Below are 26,761 nucleotides of genomic sequence, written 5' to 3' on the forward strand. Positions count from 1 at the left end.
GCCTTCCATTTCATGGTTCCCTCGGGGTCTCGTTGTAGGTCCCCAAACTAGCAAGCATAGAATCCAATATGCATCCTCCAATGTGGCTGTCATCTCTCCCACTGATAACTAGAAGGAGCATGTAGTCTCAACCCATCTCTCCATCGATGCTAAAAGAATACCTCTATGGAACCTCACATGTGGCTGTTGTGCTACCCAATACAGCCCCGTATCCTTGAGTATCTGCATATCTGCTACTCCCAGATCTACATGCGTAAGATCTCTGCAACTTAAAGGATGTGTGAGATACGGGAAAGCTTTTTTGTGAATGGAGATTAAAGCTTGCTTGCCAAAACTCACGCCTGCATTGGCCATTAAAGATGCATCATTTTCTCTAAGTATGTCAAGGAACATTTCGTAATATCGAGGCTGTAAATAATCTAAGCAGTGTTGATCTACAACATTAGAGTCACTAGCTTTTGATTCCTTTTGAGACATGATTTTTGATCCTTTGATTGAAGTCAACTGAATAAATTGTTTGCAAAGACATGTTCAATGCCAAGGAAGAACGCAAGCATAAATATTTCAGATGATGACGGGATTATTCACATTTGGCGACAGATCTCCTTATATATTATTATTTTATATTATTCCTCCTGGCCAGACTCAGAGCTTGTCAGCATCTAGTTCCCAAGTCATCCATCTTGACTTCAATTTACATATTCATCGCTCGCCATCCAAATGACGTCGAGTGGAGTCTTTATACATTTTTGTGGTCTAAACTCAAGGCATGCGACGGTGATTATATTTTTGATAGAGTCTGTTTTCACTTTACACCCTGATGAATATATGTATCTTTCATAGGAGATGCTAGACGTTAAGATAATAGTCTTCCTGTTTGTTTTGTCCCATTATGTTACAGGTCCCCAAATTCTAAATCATTGATTATATCTGCACTACTTCATTCCCGCTGAACCAGGACTTGACTCAAGATTATCATGTTAAATTTGTGCTTCTAAACAGATAAATCCTCTTGACGCTTATTTATAATGCAAACAATGTAGTTCAAATTTAGCATTGTACCCTCTAAATGAGGCAGGACTACACACTTGTGAATCCAAAAACCTTAGGGTGATTTTGGGTATGTTTAAGATTCCTTTTAAAGAGACGTGTACTTGAAGTTATTTTTCGCTATGAAGAGATTGTCCTACACAATATCCTTAAACTAAATTTTTTTCTTTAGACAAAGCTAGAAGAGTATCAATCCGGCTTTGAAACAACAAGAAACTCTATATATCAAAGACAACCATTGTGTTCCATTTCAATTCCTTTTACCATGATAAGCCCATCAAGCTCTCTCTTGGAAATGTGGCCAGATTGAGGAAAATATTATACTGAAGCACGTTGGTCATTAGCCTCATGCATATTTGAGTAAGGTTTGTCCATGTTTGACATTACAACCTCGTGTCTTTACTGATCTTTTAATGATCTTCTGCAAGCTTTGTCAAACATAAATGAGATTAACGATAACCTTTTCATTATCTCCAACATTACTTCATAAATGGGGGCCCTAAATTTTGCAAAACTTTGGGCTCCATCACACTCTACACATATAAAGGGACATATAGTTCAAACTGAAATGATGATTGATCAGAATCAATGATTTATAAGACTATAACAACGAATTCCAAATAGCATATGACTTGTATCAGGCCTCTTCTTGCTATGTTTTGGATAAGCGTAGAAGTACAAGTGTTCAAGTAATATAAATATGTCTTAAGTTATTCATTCTGATCTGGACATGTGCAAAGACAAGCAAGCAACAACTAAGGAGGTCATAACTATTAGGCTAGACCAATCAATAGACACATACGCCATTGTATATCATACCATCTACAAAATCAAGTGCAGACCAAAACAGCAATAAAAACAAAACAACTATAGGAATTCTTTAGAATAACTGAGAAGGGGCTGAATCAGTCATCCAAGGTCCAAATGTACAAATAAATCTTTTCACAACTTAGTGAGCCCATATCCATAAAACATATTCATCATGCATGTACCCATTAGATCATACAATCACTTAAAACTTGTAGGTTACTGTCAAATTAACTTTGCAGAAATGTAAGTATGAAACATAAGAGATTCAATAACACATTTGACACAATGATTTTACATAGAAACCGAATTTGGGAAAAACTACCAGTAACATGCTAATCTTTCTCACTCTTTTGAAGTGATGCCCTGTTAAAGGTTACAATGCACAGTGTTAAATGTGACCTGGTTAGAGGATTTCAAACACCCTATTATAAGTGAGCCTTATTAGAGGACTTTAGATCATTTACTTGGAATGTCACCCAGTTAAAGGATTTACAAATGACTGTTAGGTCAACCTTAATCCAAAGGATTTACCCTAGACTAGTACAATGATTAGAAAGTAACAGTAAGGCTTGATCTGATAACAACTTACAACACACTTTGCAGATTACAGATCACTCTTTCAATCTTTCATTCTGCTTGGCTTTCACACACTTCAGCTCTAATAGCTTGATCAGCCTTCAAGCATCCATACCCTTAAGCAGTCTTGCTTTACTTGCCAATAGCAGTCTCTTTTGTTTGGTCACTGAATGAAGCAATACCCTAGACTCCTTGCCTTCCTTAGGTTTTCGCACATGACAACCATTGCTTCTAACCAACCATCACTATAAATAAAAAATTAAGATCTTTTAACGTTCATCCTCTATCGCCCATTTTAGGGTTAGATAGGATTAGGTAGGATTCAATGAATGTACCCATCTTTTCATTTTTGTCCCTTCTACAAACTTCTCCTTCAATCCTCTTTGAATTTTCCTCAAGAAGGTTTACCATGAATTCTATGCCACCAACTCATCATAGTTATCTTCCACACGCTTCACAAAATTCAAGAAAACAAAATAATCGGCTCAAATTCGTCAAGTCCACGATTTAACATGAATATTGGCAATTGACATCAATATGATGTCACTCGGCTTTCATATTGTTCTTCCACTCATCATCCACTAGATAACTTGGCAAACACTAAACTTTACTGGTGCTCAGCATCAACTAAACTTTACTCGGCTTACACTGTATCACTCGACATACACTAAACTTTGACTTTGCTCAACTCTAACTAATTTTCTGCTCGGCTTGCACTAACTTTGCTCGGCACCTACTGTCCACTCGATCAAGCTTGGCAAACTCAATTCTTCTTACTTGTTCTTCTAGACTTAGTCAGTTTATCCATCCTTTGCAACCTTAAGTAAATAGTCAATGCACCATATCATCACTATCTTAACTGATCCTTGTACTCCTTTTCCATACCATAACTCAACCTTTCCTTTAGGTGATATTGTTTTCTCATTTGATCAAAACCTCCTCATTGATCAAACAAATGATGGTACTTAAATCAACTAAGCAGTTGTCTTACCAGCAAGTACCAAGTTTGACATCAGTGACAAAACAATGATTGAAACACATTCTCATACCTATATCAATCTATTTTCAACAATCTCCCTCTTTGGCATTGATGGCAAACCAGTACAATAATACCAAAAAGAAAATAGTTCCTTGTATTGAAATCTCTCCCTCTATCAACATCTTTCATCTTTTGTATAGGTTACAAAATCCTATTCTGATCAATAGACAATCAACTCATCCTTATGACTCCCTCTTAATCACTTCTTATATCTCCTTCAACATATCTCCCTCTTACTAGGTATAGATGCAATCATTAGGTACATTATCTCCCATTTTGGATTTGATAGATTTCTCCCTTGGATTTCTCCCTTTCTTTGTGTTTCTCCCTCTTTGACAACAATGCCAAAGACTTATCATCTTAATATGCAGATATGAACATTTTCAATTTCTCCCTCTGTCACCTAGCTTGTGACTAATCCGCAACTCTAGTTCTTTGATTACTTTAGGCAGCTCCTAAAGTAAGATCCACAGCATCAATGTGTAACATATGTCAATCATCTCAATTGATGCAAGGCACTTCTCATGCTTCTTAAATAACCTTGGATAGGGGTATCACCCCTAGTTTACCTCTTAGATACTAATGAGCATCTTTAGATAATGTTTTTGTGAAGATATCAGTCATTTGCTCTTTTGTATTCACATATTCCATCTCCACCTCTTTATCTTGAACTAATTCTCTCAAGTAATGATACTTGATTGCAATGTGCTTACTCTTTGTATGCATCACAGGATTCTTTGATATATTTATAACACTTGTATCATCACAATAAAGTACCATTGGTTCAGTGATTTCCTCCATACCTTTGAGAGGTTGTTTGATTCATACAATGTTTGTACAATTTACTGTAGTAGCAACATATTCAGCTTCAACAATAGATTGAGATATGCAGTTTTGTTTCTTGCTAGTCCATGTAACCAACCTTTTTCTTAAGAAAAATGCTCCTCCACTAGAGCTCTTTCTGTCATCAATATTTCCAGCCCAATTAGCATCAGTGTAGGCTCTCAATTAAAATTTCTCATTTTTCTTGTAGTATAGGCCATAATCTTCTATTCCTTTTAGATATCTCATTATTCTCTTAACAGCCATCAAATGACTCTTCCTCGAATTAGCAGAGAATCTTGCAACTATCCCAACAAATAATGCAATATCAGGTCTACTAGTACTACATATTGCAATTTGTCATTCATAGACCTGTACAATGTTTGATTCACCTCAGCTGAATCATCATTCTTAGACAATTTGTGTCCTATCACCATAGGTGTGCTAACTAGCTTGGAATCTTCCAATCCAAAAGTTTTTAATATCTCCTTTACATATTTTGACTAAGTGATGTATATACCATATTTCATCTCATGTACTTGCAAACCCACAAAAAAATTGATCTCTCCAAACATAGACATCTCAAATTCTTTTTTCATTTCATTTGCAAAAGTTTTACATAAAGTATCTTGACCTCCAAATATGATATCATCAACAAAAATTTCAGATATTAAAATACCTTTGCCATTTTTTGTCTTAAAGTACAGATTGTTGTTATCATCAGTCCTCTCAAATCCAATTTTCACAAGATAATTGTTAAGTCTTTCATACCATTCTCTTCGTGCTTGTTTCAAACCATATAAAGCTTTGTGTAGTCTACATACCATGTTTTTGTTGTTAGTATCAACAAATCCTTTTGGATGTTCTATATAAACTTCTTCTTCCAATGTCTCATTCAGAAATTCAAACTTAACATCCATTTGATAAGCTTTGAAAGTTTTATATGCAGCGTAAGCAAGCAGAGTTCTTACTCCTTCCAATCTTGCAACAAGAGCGAATGTTTCTCTATAGTCTATCCCTTCTTGTGCATACCCCTTGCAAACTAATCTCGCCTTATTCCTTGTGACTTCACCATTTTCATCTAACTTGTTTATGTACACCCACTTGGTGTCAATCACATTTTTATCTTCTAGTTTAGGAACTAGAGTCCATGTCTTATTCTTTTCAATCTATTCAATCTCTCCTTTCATGGCTTTACTCCAGTCCACATCCTCTAAGACATCTTTCATTGTTTTAGGTTCATGCATGCCAAACAAACATGTACCATTTCTCAACTTGTTCCTTGTCATTGGTCTTGCATCTTTATCTCCAATAATGTGTACAACAGGGTGATGTCTTTTGTCATACTTTGTCACTCTTGGTTTTGCTCTGTTTTCCTCATTTAGTCTATCAACTTTTGAATCACTATATACTTCTCTATTAGGTAATTCAACACCTCTTTCATGTACACTAATCTCAGAATCAAAATGTGCCTCAACTTTATTCTGTAACTTGCCACCTGAATGTAGCTCGGTTCCTAAATGCAGCTCAGCATTCATAGTATGTGACTCGACGGTCATTGAAACTTGTTGTTGATTTGCAACTTGATTTACAACATCTTCATCAGCAGGCATACCTTCAAAAAAGTATACAAATGATTAGTATTCCTCCGGTTCCTTCATAGGTTCAGCCTTATGTACTTTTGTATATTCATCAAATTTCACATTTGTACTTTCCACAACTTTGTTAGTGTTAGTATTTAAACACTTTTAAGCTTTACTTCTTGCAAAATAGCCAAGGAATATACCTTAATCCTTCCAATCTTACAACAAGAGCAAATGTTTCTCCATAGTTGATCCCTTCTTCTTGTGCATACCTCTTGCAAACTAATCTTGTCTTATTCCTTGTGACTTCACCATTTTCATCTAACTTGTTTATATACACCCACTTGGTGCCAATCACATTTTTATCTTCTAGTCTAGGAACTAGAGTCCATGTCCTATTCTTTTCACTCTGTTTAATCTCTTCTTTAATGGTTTTACTCCAGTCCACATCTTCTAAGGCATCTTTCATTGTTTTAGGTTCATGCATGTCAAACAAACATTTACCATTTCTCAACTTGTTCCTTGTCATTGGTCTTGCATCTTTATCTCCAATAATTTGTACAGCAGGGTGATGTCTTTTGACATACTTTGACAATCTTGGTTTTGCTCTATTTTCCTCATTTGATCTATGAACTTCTGAATCACTATGTACTTCTCTATTAGGTAATTCAACATCTCTTTCATGTACACTAAACTTAGAATCAGAATGTGCCTCAACTTCATTCTGTAACTCGACCCCTGAATGTAGCTCGGTTCCTGAATGCAACTCAGCATTCATAGTATTAGTATGTGACTCTGCAATCACTAAAACTTGTTGTTGATTTGTAACTTGATTTACAACATCTTCATCAGCAGGCATACCTTCATAAAAGTATACAAATGATTAGTATTCCTCTAGTTCCTTCATAGGTTCATCCTCTTCATCAGCAAGCATACCTTCATAAAAGTATACAAATGATTAGTATTCCTCTAGTTCCTTCATAGGTTCAGCCTCATGTACTTCTGTATATTCATCAAATTCCACATTTGTACTTTCCACAACTTTGTAAGTGTTAGTGTTTAAACACTTCTAAGCTTTACTTCTTGTGGAATAACCAAGGAAAATACCTTCTTCGCTTTTTGCATCTAACTTACCATTCCTGAAATCCTTGAGAATATAACACTTGCTTCCAAATACCTTAAAATATTTCACATTGGATGAGTATCCATACCATAGTTCAAAAGGTGTTGAGTAAGTACCTTTCTTGACTTGCACACGGTTCAAAGTATAGACAGTTGTACTTACAGCTGCCTTTCTCTAGTATTTCAAAGCAACATTCTTCTTCATCATGAGTGTCCTAGCATAGTCTATTACAGATCTGTTCCTCCTTTCAGCAATTCCATTTTGTGCAGGGGTCCTAGGGCCAAATGCCTGTCTTTTGATTCCTCTATCATTACAAAACATCTCAAACTCTTTTGATGTAAATTCGCCTCCTCTGTCAGATCTCAAACATTTCAGACTTTTACTCGTTTCCTTCTCAACTCTTGATAAGTACCACTTAAACATTTGGAAAGCATCTAATTTCTATTTCAGAAACATAACTGTCATCATCCTAGAATAATCATCAACAAATAGCATAATGCACTTATCACCTTTGTAGCTTTGCACATCAATTGCCACACAAGTCAGTGTAAACAATCTCCAATATTCCTTTAGAGGTATGAGTCTTACTCTTAAAACTTGACTTTGTCATTTTGCCTAACTAACATTGTTTGCAAATTATATTGTCACGTTTCTTCAACTTAGGCAAACCTCTGACTCTTCCCATGTTATTAATACTAACCAAGTTATCAAAATTAACATGAATAACCTCTTGTGCCATAACCACACATCATCAAATTCTATAACTGGACAAGTAGCATCATCCATATCAAGGTAGAATAGACTACCTCTAGTTTGATCACCTTTCGCCATTAGTTTTCCATCAATATCATATATCTTAGCAATCTTGTTCTCAAACTCAACCTTGCAACCTGAGCTATTCAGTTGTGACACACTCAACAAATTATAGTTAAGTCCTTCAGCATAATAAGCATTGTTACATAAAATCTTTTCTGTGAGTTTGATAAAAAAAATTCCTTTTATTAGACAAGGTGCATCATTACCAAACCTTACACTATTTTCATCATAATAATTCAAGGTAATGAACTGATTTTTATCTCCAGTCATGTGATGTTTACACCCATTGTCAATGATCCATCTATCATTCTTGTTTACACAAGACACTAGTGCAGTTGCCTCATCAGAATTAGAATCATCCTTCATTACAACATACAACAATTCATCATCATGATCATCAGATTCATCTTTGGTTTCCTCTTATGCAATGTGGCAAGACTTCTTGCCTTTGTCTTTGTAGTCTTTGTTGTCTTCTTTTCTTCTACTTTTGTACTTGTCTCCACCTCTGAAGTTCTTCTCTAGACATCTTGCAACAATATGACCAACCTCATTGCAATTAAAACACATGATAGGCAACTTACCTTTGAATTTTCCTTTACCTCTATGAAATCTCTCTGCTGGTAGTGCTTCAAGTTGTTCTACATCCTCCTCATCTGTATCACTGTCACTGGAAACATATTTGCCTTTTTCTTCTTCTTCTCATTAGGTTCCTTCAATGATAGCTTAACTTTGAAAGCAGATTCAACATTGTTAGATTTGAAGTTATCAAAATTGGATAGCTCAAAAGCAGTGAGCCTACCTACCAGACGTTCAATAGTCAGATTAGAACCTGGTATACATCTCAATTCTTGTATTGCAGAAACTCTAATAGCATAGACAGGCAATAGTGTTCTCAAAACTTTTCTTAAAACACTAGTAGATCCTCTTATTGCATTAACAACATTTTTTATCCTAGAGCAATATTGAGCAACATTCTCACCTTCTTGCATTCTCATATCATCAAACTTACCTCTAGACTTTCAATTTTGGCTCTCAAAACATTTGTGTCACCTCCATAGATGGTGTGAAGGGCATCCCACATTTTCTTTGCATAGTCACAACCCTTGATATCATCGAACTCGGCTTGGCTTAGGGCAAAGGCAATCTTCAGCATTGCCTGAATGTGTTCTTTCTTCTTTTTCAGATCTTCAGCAATTAGGGCTCCAATAGGATTGACATGCTCAATAGCAATAGTAGATTGTGCATGATCTTCAAGAGCTCCTAGGTGTAGCTTCATCAGACTTTGTCATGCAGGAAAGTTATCTCTATTTAGCTTGGGTAGCTCCATTTTTGACATCTTGATCTTTTGATTCTAGTACCTTCAAACTAGTCCTCTTAAGCAGATGGCTTTGATATCAATTGTTGGAATTCTTTAGAATAACTGAGAGGAGGGTGAATCAGTTATCCAAGGTCCAGATGTACAAATAAAACTTTTCACAACTTAGTGAACCCATATCCATAAAACATAGGTCATACAATCACTTAAACTTGTAGGTTATTGTCAAATCAACTTTGCAAAAATGTAAGCATAAAACATAACAGATTAAATAACACATTTGACACAATGATTTTACATGGAAACCCACTTTGGGAAAAACCACCAGTAACATGCTACTCTTTCTCACTCTTCTGAAGTGATGCCCTGTGAAAGGCCAACACTGTTAAAGGTTACAATGCACACTGTTAAATGCTACAATGCACACTGTTAGGAGTGAGCTTTGTTAGAGGACTTTAGATCATTCACTTGCAATGTCACCCAACTAAAGGATTTACAGATGACTGTTAGGTCAACCTTAATCCAAAGGATTTACCCTAGACTGGTACAATGATTAGAAAGTAACAGTAAGGCTTGATCTGATAACAACTTACAACACACTTTGCAGATTACAGATCACTGTTGCAGTTCTCCATCCTACTTGGCTTTAACACATTTTAGCTCTCATAGCTTGTTCACCCTTCAAGTATTCATACCCTTAAGCTTTCTTGCTTTGCTTACCAATAGCAGTCTTTTTTGTTTGGTCACTAAATGAAGCAATACCCTAGAGTACTTGTCTTCCTTAGGTTTTCGCACATGACAACCATTGCTTCTGACCAGCCATCACTAGAAATAGAAAATTAAGATCTTTTTTCATTCATCCTCTATAGTCCATTTTAGGGTTAGCTAGGATTAGGGAGGATTCAATGAATCTACCCATCTTTTCATTTTTGTCCCTTCTACAAACTTCTCCTTCAATCCTCTTTGAATTTGCCTCAAAACAGTTTACCATGAATTTTGTTCCACCAGCTCATCATAGTTATCTTCCACATGCTTCACAAAATTCAAGAAAACAAAATAGTCGGCTCAGATTTGTCAAATCCACAATTTAACATGAATGCTAGCACTCGGCATCAATATGTTGTCACTCGACTTCCATATTGTTCTTCCACTAGATAACTCGACAAACACTAAACTTTACTGGTGCTTGACATCAACTAAATTTTACTCGGCTTACACTGTATCACTTGGCCTACATTGAACTTTGACTTTGCTCGGCTCCAACTAACTTTCTGCTCGGCTTGCACTAACTTTGCTTGGCACCTATTGTCCACTCAGTCAAACTTGGCAGACTCAATTCTTCTTACTTGTTCTTCTAGAGATAATTAGTATATCCATCCTTTGCAACCTTAAGTAGATAGTCAATGCACTATATCATCACTGTCTTAACTGATCCTTGTACTCCTTTTCCATACCATAACTCGACCTTTTCTCTCATTGCTATTGTTATCTCATTTGATCAAAACCTCCTCATTGATCAAACAAATGATAGTACACAAATCAACTAAGCAGTTGTCTTACAAGCAAGTAGCAGGTTTGACATCACTGACAAAACAATAATTGAAACAAATTCTCATACCTGTATCAATCTGTTTTCAACATCAACTATTCTATCTCTATTTGCGGCAAGAACCTTGTTGTCTGCGTCAAGTTCAAATATTTGTGTAATGCTTCTGTCAAATAATGTGTCGAGAGCGTTTCAAGTAGGAATTCATGATTTTTGTGTTTAGCCCAAAGAATATCTGCAAGCAAACAAGGAAGTCTTCATATCATGGTAGAAATTGTATTGTTCACAATTTCAATGTGACTTATACAAATCGATTTCTTTTATACATTTCTACTAGTTGGAAATCTTGTTCAAAACCACATCATCGGAAACCACTGTCCAAGAGTATCATTAATATAATGTTTGTCAGACATTGCCTGGAGACAATATGTTCCTTCCGATGAGAGATGTGATAGTTAAGCCAGTTGGCTGGCGGTTAAGAAAATTATTATAATGGTCTTCAAACCTCCTTTAATCTGCATTTATATACTGAGGCAACGTTATTGTTTGTTTGGGAGAAAAAGGTGAGACAGATGAGTAAATGGAAGTGGATTCACGAAGTCTGAAATAAATAATAATGTTCAAAGTATATATGTATATCTGTTGAAAGGTGATGTGGACAAAATGATGTTAATAAAGAGGTGATAGCAGTGATAAAAAAATTGCAATCATTGTTGTGCTACACAGAGAAAAGTCAGAAATACAGTTCAGGTATCCTTTACTTTGGTTCTGTTTTGATATCATTCACTCAAGGTCAGAAGTCGAGTATTTATTTTACAGTTTAAGCACATGATTCAGTGGAAACATTATTTCAGATTTTATAACAAATTCTTTCAGAATAAGTTGGACAAAATGTTATTCAGTTCATTTATGAAATAGTTGCAATATTCTTCAATTTTGCAAGAGGGAAGTTCTTCTCTTCTATTATGTCTGATTGAATTTGCAAGAAAGCTGTAAATGGTTCAGGTTGGAATTGTTTAAAAATCAGTTTTCTGTATCAGAATTTCAGAATGATTGTGACTGAAATCACAGAATTATTGTTAAGCTAATATGACTTCAGTATTATTGTAATTTGTTTCTCAAATCAACTGTGAATTGACTTTGGGTTGGTACTCAAATTGTTTTAGTTGATGCTCAAATTGTTGAAGTGTTGTTGCTCTAAGTAAGGGTTGTTGCTCCTTAAGGTTGGAGAAGTGAAGATTTGTGAGGCTGGATTAAAACAGTAGATCCTAGCAGCTATTACCACTATGGTTTTCTCCTGCATTGATTTTCCATGTCACATTCTTATGCATTGAGTTCTGTTTCTCTTGATTTCATGGTGTTTGCCTATTATTATGATTTAATGCACTAAAGTACAAATTCATTTAGCTCAATAAAATTTGGATTAAGAGATTAATTCTAAGGTTTTTTCACAATGACAATGTTACTTCCTTCTGAATCAGTCTTGAAGCACAAAATTACTGCAATATGATTATGAGTCAATATTAAACTGAGGCAAAGTACTGTTGTTCAGATAAGTATCGCCACTGTATCTTGTTTCTGCACTTATTGATTTCGGTACATTCCAAGAACAACAATGGCCTCCATATGTATATTATCGAAGGGCCATGTCTATACGGAAGACATGATTCGATACTTTGAGTTCAACAATAACACCCGTTCATTAACGATAATTATAATTGATATTTGCAGAATAACACACATTCATTAACAATAATTATAATTGATATTTACTGCAGCCATACACACATTATTATCAATATGATCATCAATTATATCAATATATATTTAAAAATATAATTACTATTAAATATATATATATATATATAACTGGTGATCATCACTGACTATAATCATAGATAGCAGAGATTATTATGATAAACATAATCATCTTATGATGTTGCAGATAATCAGATAAATAAAGGATAGGAGTCAAATGTTCAAGATTGATAGTCCAATTATACATTTGATTACATTCATTAGATTAATCCAACCGGAGCTACAAATCATTAATAGTTGTAATGGATTTGTTATTGATAAATATATTTAAGATCTAGGTTTGATGATAAGAAAATGATGACTTTCAAGTTTCAACAATAAGAATAAATTTTAAAATAAAAAATCAACACAATAGGCCGATCAGGAAAGAGAACACGGAAGGGGACCTGGGACTGCAAATTGAGGCCCTAAAGGTCTGTCTCTCCTTAATTCAGTCGGACACACATGTTGAGTGCCCAAGTCTAGGCAGTTTGCCTGTTCAAAGTTCCCACAACCTGTTACAGTTTGCTTTGCCTCCTTTTAACACTTTCTGTCAGAATGAAACTACACGCGCAAACAAACTATAGGGGAGGGGCTTGCCAAAGTCAAACCTATGTTGATGTTCCCACCTCCATAACAGTTATGACTAACGTGAATGAGAGCTTGTCCTTTGGAGGACAAAAGTTAGACTAAACAATAATGCGGATGAAAAAATGAAATGATTATACCTTAGGTATGAAACCTTTTAATGAAGTTTCACATAAAGGTGTTGATGCAATGTTCTTTGGGTAAGTACCACAAATGTTAATGCAATAAAATAATGAAACATAAATCACAATCATGAAATTATACTTGGATTTGTAGTATGTTGCTCAATATATGAAAAACTCGGACCTGAAGTGCTTGTTCAATAATGTTGGATCAATTGAAGGATTTTTATTTTTATTTTATCAATTTAAAGGGAGGGAACACTGACCTAGCAAACCCCATATACAATAAATATGTAATAATCTCATATTTAATATAGAAAAATAAAATAGTAAAAGATAAGTGAGAATAATGAATAAAGTGTAATAGATCATTTATATTCAGCTTAGAGGCAAATTTGATTAGGGATGTCCCATCAAGAAGGGGAGCCATGTCTCCTAGAAATGACATCAATTAAACATTAAACAAGCATATGATGAGAAAATTCACAAGCTAATTACAAATGAAGAAATTCATATATGCCTAGAACCATAGCTTGCAAACTCAGACTTGAAGAGTACTCAGCAACCTCTAAATTTTCAATTCAACAAAAACTCAACAAATGCTCACATGGTTTTTAAAAAGGTTATGAGAATAGTGGTGAGAATTGAGTTGTTTTAACAACTCATTATTGATAGGGAGGAAGTTTAGATTGTTCCATATCAAATGGGATACAGAAATCCTATAAATATGTATTTGTATTTTAATAAAATTAAGAGGAAGCATGTATAATCTCATTTTTTTATTATTGTAGCCTATGTTTCATTCTTCCCATATTTCGTATATGGTATCAAAGCTGCATCATTCTCTGTGCTTATTCTTAGGTAAAAATGAGCTAAATTGTTTTACGTGCATATTTATCTTTTGCATCTCTAATATAGTGGCATTCTAATAAGAGAGTAGGGCCACCTATGTTGCTGCTCCAAATCTGATTGTTTTGGTGCATTTATCAAAGGAAGAAGCCTCCTTTTGACTCATTTCTGTCTGCGGACGTGTTACAGGTGCACATGCATAGAGAAAAAAGTAAGCAATGGCTCAGTATTATTAACAGAGAAAGGGCACTGCAACAGTGTTGGCATAGGTCAGAAAGAAACATATTTTACGATTAGAAGCTTTAGCAATTCAAAGATAATGATTTGTGCAGAGGTCATTTTTCTCTACTTCCTCTCTTACTTTGTCTTGTTATCTGCTTTGAGGATGCTTGTCATTAGAGGTAACCGCATCTTCTAGCTGAGCATTTTGATGCCTAGTGGGTCTCTTTTGGTCTGTGTTGTGATTGGAGCATTTTCATCTTTCTAGAAGATTGTGGTTGGAGTTTTCTTGTTTGGCCGGTTCTTTGTTCATATTGGCAAGAGCGGTTCATGGGCCCATGCACTATTCACAACATTAGTAAGAAGGCATCAAAAATTACATTTGCAAGTGCATTAAGCAGATGTAAGATACTTTTGAGATGCAACCCTTTGAAGATCTTCCACAAGCAGGATGAAACCTCTGCCTATCAAATTCTTTAACAATCTGATATTGGATTTCTCTGCCAATTTGAATAGAGCGACCTATAGGATTAAAAAGGCCACAAAGAGCTAGATAAAGATTGGCAACCATACCCAAAGCATAGAATTGAATAATCTTGGTTGACATTCATTCTTAGGTGTTATTTTGAACAGACCAGCAATATCATCCCTCGGGCATGATTGCGTGACACCTTCTTTATTGGTTGCCTATAAATATCACTAAAGCAGGTAATAGCAAAAGAAAAAGGTGAACTGATTACCAAGCTGACTGAAAGATCTACATCGGTGAATATGCTTAGCAAAACGTTAAGACCATCAAATCAATACTTGTTAGGTAGGTAGCAGAACTGAAAGCCACTCATTGTGCCATTTGCAAGGTGGTTGTTGAATTCAAACTATCATCAAATAAAGCCAGCGACATCTGAGTCCAATTGGATCAATTAGCGTGAACTCTTTGTTGTCCTACCTTAATCTGTATGTTTGTTATTGTTGTTGAATGGAGATAATTGTTCTGTGTATTGATTGTGTAAAGCCATTCTGCTTGAGCATAAATATAATGTGCTCTGACGTTATTTGATCTTTGCAACTATGTTACGAAAAATGTTTTTAAATGTGATTGAAGTGCATGATCGACTGTACCCAACACTACCATTGTTTGTAAGAGAGAAGTTTGCATCAAGGGGAGAGGATATATGCTTCTCTCATAATTGTGAAATGTGCCTCAAACACAAATTTGCTAAGTATGTAGTAAACTTATTTGAAGTTGGAAGCACCGGAGACTAGAGGACATTTAGCGACCTCTTGTTAGTCACTAGCAATGAGATCATAAATTGTTTTATTGACAAAACAACTTATGCCAAACAACTATTGCCAAGATTAGTTTCTAGGAGGCAACAGCAACTGTCTTATATCATTTGTGATCAGAGTAGCAACGATCCACAATGGTGGCTACATAAGCGACAACAAGGACTTGTTTCTGAAGCTATGTAATTTGTGGTTGGATGTGTGTACCCCCAAGCACATTTCTTGGGTGTTAGTGATTTGATTTGTCTATCCCCATTTATCGGATGATGTGAGAGCTTACTAGTGTTTTCCCTCAATTACAAGAGTTGATGATTATGATTGGATGTGTTTATCCCCAATCATTATTGTTGTGAGCAAAAGTGTGTGTCCCTATTCATAATCTTGATGTTGGATAGATGTGTTTCTCCCTATCCAAATTTGATGTAAGATCTTGGATAGATGTGTTAGTCCCTATTCTTGGTTCCACGAGTAGGATATGTATGTCCCTACTCATATCTTATGATGAACTATTATGTGTGGTCATCAAGTATTGTGATGTACTTTCACCCCATGTTCACACTAAAGGGGGTGCTACGAATTAGAGTTCACATTGGTGTTAAAATTAGAGTTTCTTTAAATAAGTGTTGTAATATTAAGTTGTTGAGTTACAACTTACTATTATTATTAGCCACGTGGTTTGTTAAAGAGGTTATAAGAATAGTCGTATCAATATATATGAGTTTGGGTTGTTCCTCATAAAATAGGATCTAGAAATCATATAAATATGCAGATTGTATTTGAATGAAATGAAGAGGAAGTACATATAATCTTGTTTTTTATTATTGTTGCTTTTGTTTGACTCTGCCCATATTTCTCTAAAAAAACATAAGAAAAACACATGTTAACCAGTGTTTTAGCTGCCTCACATTTATACCCACGTTCTTTTGCGTCAATAAAATTGCAAGATATATACTTGTGAAGACTAGAGTGCTTGGTAACTTGTTATGGTAAATTGATGTTGTATTAAATAGATGAAATGAAAGTTCCTTATATAGATTTACAAAGACGATGTTTCTAAAAGAAACAATCACGAACCAAAGACGAAAACAGAAAATACCGAATAAATATGATTATTAAATAAACAATACAATATTCTAATACCCTCCCTTAATGGTCATCATCTAACTATTGTCTTTTGGTAACAAATTCTTTAGAACATTTTGTGGTTGTGACAACCCTTCCTAGATCCGCAAAATGTTAATGGCCAAGAAGCCATCCAATCTAATGTTGGGTAACAAAGGCATTACTACCTGTAGCCAGAGGCACTGACACGAAACTGAAATCACAAATTTGACAAAAATTGCCAAACCCCTTTTTCAAATGAGCACTACAGCCCAAAACAAATTGCAAGATGATTCACCAAGAACTTTTGCAGATGAGCACTACGCCTCAAAACAAATTGCAAAAAGCCAAGATTTTTAGGAGAAACTTTGGAAAAACTAGACACAATTTTGAAATCGACCAAAACTGACAACAAAATCCAAAACATGGATCAAGTTAATACAAAGCTTCATTTGTGAGGAAAAAATAGTAAACCCAACAGATAATTTTTAGGAAAAATTTATTAAAACCCATCTGAGAAACCTTCCTGTCGCTAAACAGGACACTTCACACGGTAAAATAGCACATGCAACCAACATTCAAGTACATGGAACTCACAATATGCACATGCAAGTACATGCAACTCACAATATCTACATGCAAGTACATGCAACTCACAATATGTACATGCAAAAACATGCAACCTTCGAAAACTAGAGAATTTTACTTAACCCAACATCTGCGTTATCAAAACCTCAACTAGGCTCGCAATTTTCAGCAAAAAATCTTCAAAAACGATCCACAAGATTTTTCATTAAATATCTCCAACGATTTTTATTTCAAAAAAAATCAAACACAAAAGTTCTATAAAAAATTCCAAATCAGACGAGGCTGAAATTTTTCTTAAAAAATTTGTCAAATTTTATAAAATCCCATCAACCTACTCTGATACCATGTTATGGTAAATTGATGTTGTATTAAACAGAGAAGATGAAAGCTCTTGATATAGATTTACAATGACGAAAGAAACACTCATGAACTAAAGACGAAAGTAGAAACTACCTAATAAACTAAAGACTAACTAAGATGACCACTAAAGAAACAATACAGTGATCTAATACAACTCGGAGTGTACTCAGATAATCTGCAAACTATGCCTACAACAGATGTCAAAATTGGCCTTGGCAGGAAGAGTGATCAAATTGTTTGCATGGCAGTGTGAGAATACAGAAGGGTTTATACAATCTTAGCATGGACTTCTCAGTGATTTCACGAAAGATTAGAGCCATTTAAAACTAGCTATTTTGATATATTAAAGCATAGCTTTGTTGATAGATGAATATACATCAGAAGGGGTAAGTTAACAACCCTAAAATCAAATATTCACAAGGAACAATTAATTATGTACTACATCAGGGGGATAAAATAAGAGATTCGAGAAGGAATGTGACTATTACATGTCCTGAATTCAAGAGGCTATTACAAATGGAAACAGGTTTTTATCCCCCGGTAATTTGTAAATTAAATATTTTCATCATGTAGACAAGGAAAATAAGAGGTAACTACAGAAAAAGAAGCCACTTCCAACAAACAGGCAAATTGAGGCCACACAACAGTAAGTAGGCCCTAACTGAAGAGGATGAAATGGATATTAGCCTAAGAATCAATTTTCTTAAGTGCCCTAATCAATCTGACGATTTTTTGATTCAGTGAACTCCAAATCCTCTTTGGAAACAATCCAAATTTGAAATGTAAATGCATTTTTTTCAAAAAACACAAAACAATTCATGATTTAATTGCCTTAAAAATGACAAGGATTAGACAAAAAAACAAGCAATCCAGTCTGAATCATATTGTCAGCATGATCAGTCTGTGATTAATTGCAATTTCAGCTTAACCAAGTTGAAAAATATAGAAATTTTGTTTTTGAGACCTCTTTTTCAATATATTTGTGTGCTTTTGGCATGTGCATAATATCAAATATTTGACTATACAGAAAAGGTAATTGTATTTGTACCCTTCTGTTATGAAACATCGCCTACTATTTGACCACAATAGAGTTCAGAAACCTGAGCTTTAAAATCAATCATCGTGAAATCTTCGCAATGCAAATTGATATGGCCTTCAGCAAAGAAGACTAGATTATGTATCAAATTTCAATCACAAAAGAACTCTTCTATTCCTCTGCATAGTACATTCACTTGAAACATGTTCTCCATCCAAAATCAATACACACAAATTCACATAAACACAAGATCATAGAACACATTTTTCTGATTACTACGTTCTGGCTACATATAAACCTCAAAGGAATCGGATGGGCTACTTAAAGAATATTCTCTTCTAATGCACATAAAAACATCTGAAAATATTGAAATCTCAGAAGTAACGGAGAAACTTAAATTCACTTACAGAGGTAACAATCACGTGACTTGCTCCTGCTTCAAGATACGTGCGAGCATTACCTCCATTAATACCTCCACCGACTTGAAGACCACCTAACAATGATGCCAATTTAAAACTCTGTTGGGAACAAAAAATGAAACCAAGATATTCTAACAAAATGAGATTGTGTAAGTATGATATTCATTTTAAAGAACACACATAATTTAGTTTTTTCATCAGGCTTACCTATTTGTTAAGACATCAGTGTGTGGCAAATGTAAAACACAGGCCTCATCCTCACACAACTCTGTTCTGAATGCTGGTCTAGTGGTTTTGGCTGAGGTGCTAAAAGAGCAGGGTACTAAACAAGTGCAGGATTGAGCACTGACAAAATCCATTGGACTTACGATTAGATAACATCCAAACACATTATCCACACAAAAAAGCATTTTTTCACAGAATGCTAAACGATCTGATCTCAGGTACACAAATTAGATAGAGGAAGTCAAGTGGTTAGGTACATAAGAGGGCAGGATATGAGCTTAAATGAGGATTACTATCTTCAAATTGACTATGAAAATTACAATAAATTGACACAATGTAACAATGTTTCATAATAGCAAAAAACAACCATGTATACATGCATCTAAAATGACTGATTGTCATGAAGCATAACTTAGCTTAATGAGGGCAGCATATGAGCCTAAATGAGGATTACTATCTTCAGATTGACTATGAAAATTACAATAAGTTGACACAATGTAACAATGTTTCCTAATAGCAAAAACCAATCCATGTGTACAGCATCTAAAATGACTGATTGTCATGAAGCATAACTTAGCTTGTTGCTATAACTTAACTTACTGAGTATTGATGTTCTCTACAATATATCCATTATTATTGATCTTCTTTAGTTCAGACTTGAAGTGTTTATCAATAGTATAAATAATTTATTACCACATTCCTGAACTTGGTACTTCAACACATTACATAAACCAAGCAAAGGGCACTGATCTCCTTCAAAAGTTGATCCCAGCTGCACCCGGATGCCCTGTGGATACTCATCCCCAAGGCATCCAGACACAACCCCCTGCGCATCTGTACCCAAACACATCCACACCAGGATGCAGGGGCAAGGGGCGCACATCTGATAACCTAGACATTTTGCATATTAGAACACATAAGCCACCTTTACTATCTCTTTTTTCAAAGTGTCAACCAGATTAAATTTCCTAACAAAATTTAACCAGAAAAATAATTCATTTCTATCCACACAAAAGTAATGATACCACATTTACCTTTTTAGTTTTACACTAAATTAAAATCATCTCCAATAATCCGAGCAACTTCAGTTAGACCAAACAGAACCCCATCCACAAGTCAGCCCTAAGATTTTATAATATATCCATTAAGGTCATAAATAAAGCAGATTGGAAAATATCTGCCATTCCCAGACAACCTTATCCAATCAATTCTAGAGCAGGGGTACAATCAATCACACACTACCATACTCTTGTTTAAACAACAGTATCACCCCTAACTTTATAGTGATCACAAGCAAAAAAAAAAAAAACGGGCCAGATAAATTTCAATGCACATTCTAGACAAAAGACAAATAGATTTAAGTTTTTCATAATATCAATTCCTTAATCATTTTACAAAAAACTCAGACAAATGTTCCCCCTCATAAGCCTGTTTCCCTCACCCATTCTACCGGATCAGTTTTATTAAAATAAGAAATTAGAATTATAGAGGTTGGCAGGGCTTCTGATTTCCCTCTACATAAAATCTTAAGACTAGAGAAAAGCTTAGCTCCATTTTTATTTTTATGTCCATCATTAATACATATTAAATCTGTTAATTCATTAGTACTCTCATCATCATGGTCCATATGATTAAACGCTACCTAATCTACAAAATGCCTAGGCCCTTACACAGATAACTGCTCTGCAACTTTATCAATCAATTTAGGGGTATATTGCCAAGCCTCTGTTAAGGAATAGATATGAGAAATCTTTCCTTTCAGTGAATCATCAACCACCTCAGAACTAGGGTTAAAAATACAATGCTTTTCATTAAGGATATTCTCAATAATATTGTTTGGATGAAAACCACTTATATCCCCTTTGTTAACACATTCATGAAAAGGACCCATTGGAGAGGAGTTCCCTATTTTATTAATCTTATTATTCATCCCTCACATGATTACCACAGTTTTTGAGATTGTAGAAGTTCATCCTAAGATGACCATATTGTTAACAAAAAAGCAAGAGCTCATAACCTAAGTTGCCGATTCGGGTTCGGGGACGGATTCGGGTTCGGGGTTCGGGTTCGTGGGTTCGGGCAAAAAAAATTTTCCCCATTTGGGTTCGTGGGTGGGTTCGTGAGTATATATATATCAAAGTAACAAGAATCGGAATCGGATCAAAATCGGCAAGGCCGAATCAAATCGTGAATCGGCCATGAATCGGAATCGAATCGGCCATGAATCGGAAAATTTAAAAAACCCTTGAAATTTAGTGAGTAACTTATTTCATAAACCCTTTATCGCTGATTCGATTCACCGATTCACAAAAAATCGTTTGGCTTGAATCGAATCGCTGAATCGCGTGAATCGCATGAATCGCCGTGATTCTTGGAACTATGATATATATATATATGTGCAACAAAAAATAAAAACTCTCATAGTTGTAAAAGTAAAACTAAGTCATTCCATAGTATGAATATATCAATGTTACTTGATTATTGATCAATGCCAAATGTCAAAGATAAACATTAAATACTCACTCATTAATCTATGCTAATGTTATAAATAAAATCATACATTGAATTACTAAAATGCAAAATGAAATTTCAAAACACAGACTACTTCATCAGATTGATAGTTAATAAATTATGACTTAATAAAATTTGAAACTGTGAAACATGGTGATAAATCATAAATGACTCAATGAGTCAATGATAAATGTTTAAACATAGTTTATCAAAGATGCAAATGCCCTTCAAGGGGCAAATGGGTCATCAAAATATGAGGGATCAATGCCTTCATCCTCATCTATATCATTGATATTTTCCTCATCATTGGAATCCAAACCGGTTCCACTAGCCCCAGATGCAGCGACATCCTCCTCCTCGTCCTCCTCAACATCTAGCAAGGCAATTCTAGATATATCTTGGACAGTCATATCGAAGTCAAAAGTCTCAGGTAGTACATCCCACAACTTCTCTGATCCCTTCTTATATCCTGGATCCTTGCGTGATAGGAGGCGCCAGTTGTGAATAAATACCAAGTCCTCTGCTTTCTTCAAACCCAACCGGTTACGCTTCACTGAGTGGATAAAGGAGTATGTACTCCAATTCCACTCAGCAACAAAAGAGCTCGCAATCTAGAGAGACAACCAACAAATTTAAAAAAATTAACTAAGTAATTTTACAATACAATAGGAATTTAAGAGTGTTAATTCAACAAGCTAAGTGGCCATCAGAAAAGGAAAAAAACTTAAATACATACTTGTGACAAGATCTTAATAGCAAGAGGTTGGAGGTACATGTAACTTTCCCCTTGTAAGTACCACCATCCAATGGCATCCAATCTACTTTGGTCATTGATTGCATCAAGTTTTACATTTTTGCCTCAGACAAAATCAACAAACTCTCTCCTAACATTTGATGACACATCAGGATCACTAAAGAGCCTGTTAAGTGCCCTCTTATACCCAACAGCAACTTCAGGATCTCTATATGGTGCCACTCTACCCGGAATAGCAAGTATCTCACTGCCATAATATCTCGGAGAAAGTGCATATGCCAGGAGGTGTAAAGGTGTAGTCATCTTGTTCCAATGATGTAGAACAATTTTCTCCACCTTAGTGTACAAGGTATCAGGATCCTGCTCTCTCCTCTGAATGCCCTGGGATGTAATGTACATGTAAGTTATCTTGATGTAGTGTTAATAACTTAATTAAAATCAAAAATCAAAATCTCTCAATAAACAGGATAAAGTATTATTTTGTGCTTCTGGATTTGATTGTGTCAAATTTTTTAGCATCAACGTTTCGGATCACACTCTGTGATCCATCATCAGGATGAGAGAACTTTTTCATTCTGGCATTCTCTCATCCTGATGATGGATCACAGAGTGTGATCCGAAACGTTGATGCTAAAAAATTTGACACAATCAAATCCAGAAGCACAAATTATACTCCAATGGATTGTGGAAATCTAATAAGATTGAAGGATAAAGTATTGTATAAAAATTTTAACTTACTGATTTCATTCTTTCTAGCATGGAGTCCATGGCATCATATATGTTCCCCAAACAAGGCTCATCCATGTCGGCATACCGAAGCATAGACATGATGAGCTCGGTGAGTTCTAATGCATATTCCACCCTATTCCAAAAATCATCACTCACGATCAAATCCTTTACAGTTTTGGCCTTTTCTGTATCAGCTTACTTCCATCCACCCCATTTGTTGCTAATAACCATTTGACCCAATGCCTCTTTCACCCTCACAAGTTGTCTACGGACGATTGTGTGTGAAGTAAACCTTGTTTCAGCAACCTATTACCATGTTAATTCAAATAGTAAGTTAATATGATAAGTTGATAACACAAAAATTTAAGGATATGTATTAAATTTTGTAAAGTATGACACAAAAATTAAAATGATAAATGAAGCTAAATAAAGTTTAAAATTTACCTTGAATAATTTCAAGCGGGAGAAAGTTCTAAAAATTGCTTGTGACATATGATGGTTTGTCACAAACATTTGGATCTGCTCACCCTCCTCATACACATTTTTCATCCATTCAATTTGGCTGCCCATTGTTTTCATCACCAAGTTCAAGGTGTGGGCAGTGCATGGTGTCCAAAAGATATGCTCATATCGTACTTCTACCAAAGCACTTGCAGCCTTACAAACTTTAGCATTGTCCATTATTACTTGGACAACATTGTCAGCTCCCACGGACTCTATGGATTCAATGAGAAGTTGAGCAATAAAATTTGCATCATTTACTTGCCCTTCACAATCAACCGCCTTCAAAAACATTGCCCCCTTGGGGCAAACAGCAATCACATTTATTAATGGACAGTTTTGCAATCTTTCCATCCATCAGAGACAATGCTCACCCCCGTTTGGATCCAAGAATCTCTTATTGGTTTGAGGAGGTTTTCTACATTCTTTCTCTCCTTATGCAATATAGTGGTTCTCAACTTTTCATATCCAGGGGATCGGTAACCATGAGGTGCATCATGTATTGCTTTCACCATCTCTCTCCAATAAGGGGATCTCACTAGATTGAATGAAACACCATTTGTAATGAGGCAACGCCCAATCTTTATGTCAGCAATTTCTCTCTTGTCATTTTCAAATGCCGTATCTAATGGGCCTCTCTTGCGGGATGCGGGTGTTTCTATTTCATCTTCATCCACAAATGGGGTAGGTAGGAAGGGATGTGGTCTACTGATTGTTTGAGAGGTTGGTGTTGGTGGATTTTGCTTTGACTTATCTTTTTTTGCCTTTGACACTAACCTATCAGCCTCTTGTTGTTCTTTTAACATGCCTGCTATTTGAAGAGCCGGCAACCCTTTTTTACCTCTCTCTTGGGGGGCCCTCACACATGGAAATCCCTTGACCTCGTGGACCTATCAAACGATATTTAACCTGGTAATAAGAGCTTCTATATTGGTTTTGGCAAAAATTGCATTTCCATATATACCCTCCCCCACCAGCACATTGCTCAATTCTTGTTGTATACTTCCACAAAGGAGAGCCTTTATCAATTTTAAATCTTTAGGATCTCACCCCACCCACTGAACCCTGACTACTCATTCTTGGATTCTTGCAATCTATAAAAACAAATTTAAAAAAATATTTCAAAACTTATACAAAACTTGATAAAAGTTTAGAACAATAAATATAAAAAAAAACTAAAAACAAACTATGAAAGAAGCAAAAAGAAGGATCAAATGCATACCTGGAACACTCAGCACTAATTATTTGAAGGATTTGAGACTCCGCAAACAATCTCTACAACCTTCTCTTCAAACTTGCAAAATGGCCACACCAAAATGAGAGAGCAAAATGACAAAGCAAATGAAAGATTAGATGAATGAAATGCATCTAATAGGCCTTACTTTAGAGTTTGGCAAAAAAAAAAAAAACCATATTTTTAATGCTTTTTTGGGCCACTTTTTGGCCCCACCTACCGCGGGTCCGCCCGGATTCACTCGGGTCGGCAACGAGTCCGAGCAGGGTGCACAGACCCAGGCAATCCTGCAAGCCAAAACACGGACCCTGCCTGGACCCGGGCTCAAATCTGGACCCGGATGAATCTGGACCCGGACCCAAGCTCCAGGGTCTGAATCCGGCAACTTAGCTCATAACAAAAAAGCAAGAGCTCAAACCTCCCAGACCAATTATTTGACATCTTTATGATGCAGTGGAAATACAATACTATATCAGCACTCTTAGAATTATCCAAGAAAACAAGAATCCTACAATTCACATGAACAGAGAAGAGTTAGTTTCCTCAATTTCAACCACATCTTCAAACAGCCTTAAATGGGGCAACAAAAGCAAGCATTAGGGGGAATAAAATAAACCTTAATCATATTGCAGAAGATAAAAAGGCCTCAACAAGATCAACGACAAGATCCAAAGCAATGGCTCTAAAACTGGACTTAAAACATGCCAAAAATATTTAGCAGCAGTTGTCTTTAAAACGTGATCACTTTGAAAACAAATAAAAAGCAATCCTTTCTGTATCATTTCATATATTCACATAGTGCCCTAATTTTTTGTCCCAAACAGACATTATCCAGTCATCAAAAATAATTCTATAAGCCTTAAAAGCCTTACTAAGATAGACAAAGACGATGTCAAAAATCTTAATCCTGTGTTCTTCCACTCCACTAGCATTAATTCTCTCTTCATTAAGCGTAATACTAAAGGAACTGGTAGCTATTATTTTGGGGAAAAAGTCTCCTTGTTGGGCCCTTCTACCTTCAACAAAAGCAACACCCTCCTGAATAACAGCACTCTTTTCTGAAACCAAAGAATTCTTATATAATTTTGCATTGCCCTCTTTACCATTTTTTCTAAACTAGACACCAAGAACCACCATGAGAAGATATTGAAATGAGCAGGTCCCAAACAAACATTATCAACTCATCAAAAATAATTCTAAAAGGCTTAAAAAGTTAAAATCCTTACTGAGATAGACAAAGAAGATGTCAACAATCTTAGTCCGCTTTACCATTTTTTCTAAACTAGACACCAAGAACCACCATGAGGAGATATTGAAATGAGCAGGTCCCAAACAGATATTATCAAGTCATCAAAAATAATTCTATAAGGCTTAAAAGTTAATAGCCTTACTGAGATAGACAAAGAAGATGTCAACAATCTTAGTCCTTTCTTCTTCCACTCCACTAGCATTAATTCTCTTTCATGTAGCATAATACTAAAGGAACTAGTAGTTAGTTATTTTGGAAAAAAATAGTGTCCTTGTTGGGCCTTCCACCTTCAATAAAAGAAACATCCTCCTGAAAAACAGCACTCTTTTCCTAAACCAAAGTACTCTTATATGATTTTGCATGACCCTCTTTACCATTTCCCCAAACTAGACAACAAGAACCACCTTGAAGAGATATTGAAGTGGTCAGGTACTACCACCAACCTAACCAGCCTTCCCTTATGAGGAAACAAACTGAACCAAATGATAACTAGACTGGGAATAAGCAAAGCAAAA

At 35.4% G+C, this 26,761-nt stretch overlaps 1 protein-coding gene across 2 annotated transcripts in view; it reads right to left on the bottom strand.

The window, feature by feature from the left end:
• Positions 1–26,761, bottom strand: part of APG10 (Aldolase-type TIM barrel family protein) — a 93,111-nt gene that overhangs the window by 41,779 nt on the left and 24,571 nt on the right. For both annotated transcript variants that reach the window (XM_089793290.1, XM_089793291.1), the window contains exon 4: positions 19,032–19,117. In XM_089793290.1, coding sequence (XP_089649416.1) covers positions 19,032–19,117 — 86 coding nt within the window. The remainder of the gene's footprint in view (positions 1–19,031; positions 19,118–26,761) is intronic.

This window comes from Cupressus sempervirens, chromosome 7 (assembly GCF_028749045.1).
Source record: "Cupressus sempervirens isolate cs-2001-9-10 chromosome 7, ASM2874904v1, whole genome shotgun sequence".
NCBI classification, from domain to species: Eukaryota; Viridiplantae; Streptophyta; class Pinopsida; order Cupressales; family Cupressaceae; genus Cupressus; species Cupressus sempervirens.